The sequence below is a fragment of the Mustelus asterias genome, unplaced genomic scaffold, assembly GCF_964213995.1.
Source record: "Mustelus asterias unplaced genomic scaffold, sMusAst1.hap1.1 HAP1_SCAFFOLD_1642, whole genome shotgun sequence".
NCBI lineage: Eukaryota > Metazoa > Chordata > Chondrichthyes > Carcharhiniformes > Triakidae > Mustelus > Mustelus asterias.
The window spans coordinates 28,740-34,670 of record NW_027591587.1 but is presented as its reverse complement, the minus strand read 5'-3'; the positions used below and the strand labels follow the sequence as shown (position 1 = coordinate 34,670).

The 5,931-nt window shown below is 49.1% G+C and overlaps 1 protein-coding gene across 1 annotated transcript; it reads left to right on the top strand.

The window, feature by feature from the left end:
* Window positions 1-3,629: 3,629 nt before the first annotated feature.
* ier5 (immediate early response 5) lies at window positions 3,630-5,324 on the top strand. The gene has a single exon (XM_078206593.1). It carries the CDS (start codon window positions 3,790-3,792, stop codon window positions 4,723-4,725), a length of 936 nt encoding a protein of 311 aa, XP_078062719.1. The 5' UTR covers window positions 3,630-3,789; the 3' UTR covers window positions 4,726-5,324.
* The last annotated feature ends 607 nt before the right edge of the window (window positions 5,325-5,931 follow it).

Genomic DNA, 5,931 nt, shown 5'->3' with positions numbered 1-5,931 from the left:
TACAATAACAGGGATGAGGAGTTCAAGGATTTCTCTGACACTGAGGTTGAGATTTCTGCTGCTATCCTATCTCTTGCTGGCCCAGCTTCTCCGATAGCTTTCCCCGGCCTTAGCTCTGAACTTGCCTCCTTCTCTCATTTCTCCACTATCTCCCCTACATGGCTTCTCCAAGCTCATCTTGTCCTGATTCCCTGACTCTATTCCCACCAAACTGTTGAACTCTCAACTTTGGTTCCTGGTCCCCGCCTTATTGTTAACAGTTCCTCCTCCTCAGATACTGCACCCTTCTTTCAAATCTGCTATTGTAGCCCCCTTCTCAAAAATGCCAACCCTCGACTCTGTTCTTGCTAACCACCATCCCATCTCCAGCCTCCCTTTCGTCTGCAAAGTCCTTGAACGTGATATTGCCTTTCCTGCAAAGCTATGTTTGAACTCCTCCAATGAGGCTTCTGCAAACGATCTACCCTAGTTGCTCTCCTGTTTCCATCTACATATTGCCCCTTCTGAAACAAGTCAAGGTTCTACATATATGCTGACTTAACCCCTTTGCAGCCTTTAAATTTGTCATGCTGCTGGTCCATCTTCTGGCATTAGAGGAGCAACAATTTCCTCCTGTTAAATACTGGGATGAGTATTGTTTTTGATCACTGCCACCAACACGAACAGGCGCTGGAGTATGACAACTAGGGGATTTTCACAGTAATTTCATTGCAGTGTTAATGTAAGCCTACTTATGACTAATAAATAAACTTTACTTTTATTTTACCTCCATTTCCTCATTCACTGCTTTCACTTCTCTCCCCGGAAACCACCCGAACCAGATTTTTTGAAATCTTGGCTTCCTATCTGACCTGGAGTTGAGCTTCCAATCCCATCATCTCTCCGTTGACAAGGATGCCGACTTCAACCTCCCAAGTATCATCCATCTCTGCCCTGCCTTAGTTTTTCTACTGCTGACCCCCTCACCTATGTCTTTATTACCTCCACACTCAACTATTACTGGCCAATCTCCCTTCACCCACACACCCAAATCTCTGCCTCAAATATTTGCTAGCCAAATAAACCTGTTGGACTTTAACCCGGTGTTGTAAGACTTCTTACTGTGTTTACCCCAGTCCAACGCCGGCATCTCCACAGCAAATATTTGCACCAACTCGTGGTCTCAGTCACTCAGTGGCTCCCAGCCTGACAACACTTTGACTTTGTAATTCTCATCCTTGTTTTCAAATTCCTTTCGTGGTCTTGCCCCCTCCCTATCTCTGGACCCCGCAGTGTACAACTTCCTGAAAACACCTTTAATTCCAGTCATCGCAGATTTTTCATTGTTCCACCTTTGGCAGCTCAGAAATTCCTTTCCTAAACATTTCTGCCTCTCTACCTCTCCCTCCTGCTTTAAGATGTTCTTTAAACCTTACCTCTGTTGTGCATTTGGGGAATTACTGAAGGAGTTGATTGCCTGTTCTAATTCTCTTCATGTGGTATATGTCGGCTGATAATGACATGGCGAACTGCCTTGAGATGCTTGACTCTGTTCATGCAGGTTGTTGCTTATAATACTCGATGGTCACTGACAACATTAGCTTTACCCATGGTAACTGTATTCTCCTTCTCTGAAGCCTGTCTGGCATGGACTAGGTCACAAAAGAGAGGCAAGCAACCAGACTTAACCTTGCTGCAGTTCACACTTATTCCTGTCCCAGCCAAGATCAGCTCAATTGCCACCAACTGGATATTATAGTTTGGAATCTCTGCAGATGACTATTCTGGGAACAAGTGCTTTTACCTGTTAAGTCATTAGGGGGTAAAACAATACAATTGGGGAGATGGTGATGTATTGGTGATGTCATTGAACTAAAAATCCAGAGACCCAGGCTAATGCCATGGGTTCCACAGTAGCTGGTGGAATTTAAATCCATTAATTTCTGAATCTGGAATTAAAAGCTAGTCCCAGTAATGGTGACCAGTTCACTAATGTCCTTTAGGGGAGGAAATCTGCCACCCTTTCCCGATCTGGCTTACATGTGACTCCAGAGCAATCACAGCAATGTGATTGATTCCTACCCCATTCCTAAGGTTACAAAGCCAATGTGCAGAGTGGATAGAATAAACCCTTAATCCAGCGCCTTGCTTGCTCCAAAAATCAATTCAAATTAAATGGGGGCCTGGAATGCGCTGCCAGGCAAGGTGGTGGAGGCGGACACACTGGGAACGTTTAAGACTTATCTAGGTAGCCATATGAACAGAGTGGGAATGGAGGGATACAAAAGAATGGTCTAGTTTGGACCAGGGAGCGGCACAGGCTTGGAGGGCCGAAGGGCCTGTTCCTGTGCTGTATTGTTCTTTGTTCTTTGAATCCAATTCATGATCCCCACAAGAGAGACATACAGCAAGATCCATACTGACAAGATAAGGCACTGCACCCATCTTGGACTTGATCTGACGCTTGATCTTGACCTGAAAAGGCCGAGAAGCGATTATGTCCTGTTTTTGATTTGTAAATTAGGGGAGAGGACGAACACAGTCCCCCACTGCCTGCAAATTTTGCAGTCAAGTATCCCGCATTTGGGCACATTGCAGGTGCCAGCACACCCAAAGTGTAACAGGGCAAGCCTCGTCCTGGGAGAATCACCTTCACAATCTTTTTGATTGGATTTGATTTGATTTATTATTGTCACATGTATTAGTATACAGTGAAATGTATTGTTTCTTGCAAACTATACAGACAAAGCATACTGTACAAAGCGAAGGAAAGGAGAGGGTGCTGAATGTAGTATTAGCCATAGCTAGGGTGTAGAGCAGTGGTTCCCAAAGGGTGCGGCGCGCCGCACTGGGGCGGCGAGAGAGGATGGCAAGTGTGGCGGGAAGATTCAAGGACAATCAAAGAAACATTTAAACATGGATACATATTTTTCCAAAGTGAGAGCAGGAGCATCAAGTGATGCTGAGGACGATGTCCCATGATCATATTATAAAGTAGTTGTGTTCTATGTTATGAATCAGGCACTGCTAGGAGTTGGTTTTTTTTGTTTTTGAATGTATTTCTTATCAATAAAAAATTTGGTGTGGCGCGAGCAAATTTTTATTCTGAAAGTGCGGCCCAGTGAAAAAAGTTTCGGAACCACTGGTGCAAAGAAAGATCAACTTAATATGAGGTAGGTCAATGTTTCCGCCCCCCACCACCCCGCATCCGCTATGGCCAAAAAAAGGGCCAACTTGTTCGAGAGACAATTAGGGATGGGCAACAAATGCTGGCCTTAACATCCCAAACAAGAAATGATAATCACACTTTCAAAATAGTATTTTGAGGTGAACACCTGAAATTGCCGTGTGTAAAATGGGTGCGGTACTGCTTTAAGGGCGCCGAGGTGACGGCTTGTATTCAAATAAAGCTGCGGCCAGCTCGGGCTGCGATTGGCTGAGGCCAGGCGGGGTGGGCGGGATTGGAACGCCTGCGGCGGTGCTGATTGGCCAGCGCCGCGTGGGCAGGGGGGTATAAATAGCGGGCTATTTTTAAACGGTTACTATTTCCCGGAGCGGCGGCGGCGAAGGAGGAGGCGGCTGGGTTCAGGGGCTCGGTTCAGTGGCGGGCAGCGCGAAGGCAGTAATTATCCCCCCCCCCCCCCCCCCCCCCCATCCCCACCCCGGACATACAAAACCCACCCCCTCACTGTAAACAGGGATCGACTAATCGTTCAGGTGGGACCGGCAATCGCATCGGTTAGTTCCTCTTTCCACTGCCGGCCGGTGCTCTCCGGGAGGAGGAAGAGTCTTGGTTCCGGGCGCCGGATCATGGAGTTCAAGGTGGAGGCGCACCGCATCATGACCATCTCCCTGGGGAAGATCTACTCGTCCCGGGTGCAGAGGGGCGGCATCAAGCTGCACAAGAACCTGCTGGTGTCCCTGGTGCTGAGGAGCGCCCGTCAGGTCTACCTGAGCGAGCAGGAGGAGCTCTACCTACAACAGCAGCAGCAGCAGCACCTACTGCTGGCCAAGCCCGGAGAGAGCTGGGCGGACAGGAGGGCGGGCGAGGCGCCCACGGAGCAGCCTGCCAGCTGGGCAGAGGTGGAGAGGAGGAGGACTGATTCCCAGGAGCAGACTCCCGGCTGGACTGAGCTGGAAGGCAGTGACTGCCGGGGGCAGGTTCCCAGCTACACTGACATGGGCAGGACTGACTCCAAAGAGCCTGCTTCCAGCTGGACTGAAATGGAAAGCAGCAACCCGGAGCAACAGGTTCCCAGCTGGACCGAGCGGCAGAGGACGGACCCTGAGCAGCAGCCTCTCCGCCGGCTTGAGGCGGACAGGACTGACCCCCAGCCCCCCAAAGAGCAGGGGCAGGCGGAGGACAGGGCCACCCGGGAGCCCGCAGCTCCCTGCCCGGCTGCAGCTGGCAGCCCGGGGCGGCCGGAGCGGAGAACGACCCGGGAGCAAGAGGCGAGCTGCACCCGTAAGCGGAGGAGCTCCGAGCAGGGGGCCGAGCCGGAGCCCGCAAGCCCGCTCAAAAGGGCCAGGACTGAGCAGGGGGAGCTGGTGGTCCTCAAGGCCAGCAGCCAGCCAGAAGAAGAGATGGAGACCTCCTCCAACGTCTCCAGTCTCATCAACATCTTCGGTTCCAGTTTCTCTGGGCTCTTGACTAAGGGCGAGAGTGAGGGGGAGAGTGGGCAGATCTGCTGTGACCAAGTACTGGGCAGTATGGGCTCCTGGAGCAGGGCGATTGTCGCCTTCTGAGATACACTACTTATTTTGGTAGCGGGAGAGCCCAGTTGGGGTTTTTTTTTCTCCGTCCTGTCGAGGGGAGGGTTGGGAGTATCTCGCCCTCTTTCCCCTAAAAAGGTGCCTCTCAAACAACCACGTGGAGAGCAGCTTAATCCATCACTCACACAATGAGGAAATACTGCCTGTGGGAGAGAGAGAGAGACAGGTCCAGGCAGGTTTGGGGAGGAGTTCCTGTTTTCTTTTACTTTTTGATTAGTGTTAATTTCGCAAGTTTTTTTTTTGGAAAGGCGGCGAGAGTTTCGAATTATTTTATAAAACTATTTTACATATATCTGAAACACTTTTTAAAACCAAACACCACTCTTGCTGAGTCAGTGGAAGTCACTTGCCATTCTCCCCCACCCCCCCGTGTTGTGCTCTTTCTGAGCCTTGCATGGGACTCCCAGTCAGAGCCGAGAGTGAACACGTTTCTGTATTTAAGAGGTTGTCTTTGTTCTATAAAGACTTGGGGGAAAAAATTGTGTTCTCTTACACTCCGTTGTATTTTTGTAGTACTGTTTGTTCTTCCTGTTATATGAATGGTGTAATTTAAACGAATTAAAAAGGTTATTTAAATTAATGTTGCCGGTGGGTTCGTTTCTTGCTGTACTGGTCCACGATGGGGTTAACACTCCTCGCAATGTTGGGGGGAGGGGAGTTTCCTTTGTGACTATTGTTTGGTCAGGAATGTGTTGGACTCTCTTTAAAGACTGCTGCTTTTGTCAGCTCTAAGTCGGCTAAAGTTCACGGGCTGCGAGTTGCAACCGCAACTTTTTTTTCACAGGCGCTCAAGCCCAACCGCCCAGAGTCGGGTTCTGAGTAGGCGGATTTTCCACTTTTTTTTTTACAACTGCACTTTTGTAAAATGAACAGCTTTTCTGTGGCACTAAGTGGAAAGTTGATTGTAACCAATTCTTTAACCCCACTCATTTCGTTGCTGGAGTTCCAATTGTTGACTATTCGATTCAGAATTGACTGGCTAATGTTAGTTGCCCTAATACATGGTGGCGGCACGGTTTTGGTGGGGGGGGAGGGGTGAAATAAACAAACTTCAGGGCTCCTGAAAGATCAGACAGCTTCAATAAGAGTCTTATTCTTAAAACCAGGCCCCACTGGTTATTTTTAAACTGTCTTAGTTTCTCGTATTCCTGTTCCTCCATTGGGGTGAAGGTGAACAGG

Bases quoted from the DNA above. Each gene is read 5' to 3' on its own strand.
- ier5 (XM_078206593.1), top strand. From the start codon at position 3,790: ATGGAGTTCAAGGTGGAGGCGCACCGCATCATGACCATCTCCCTGGGG.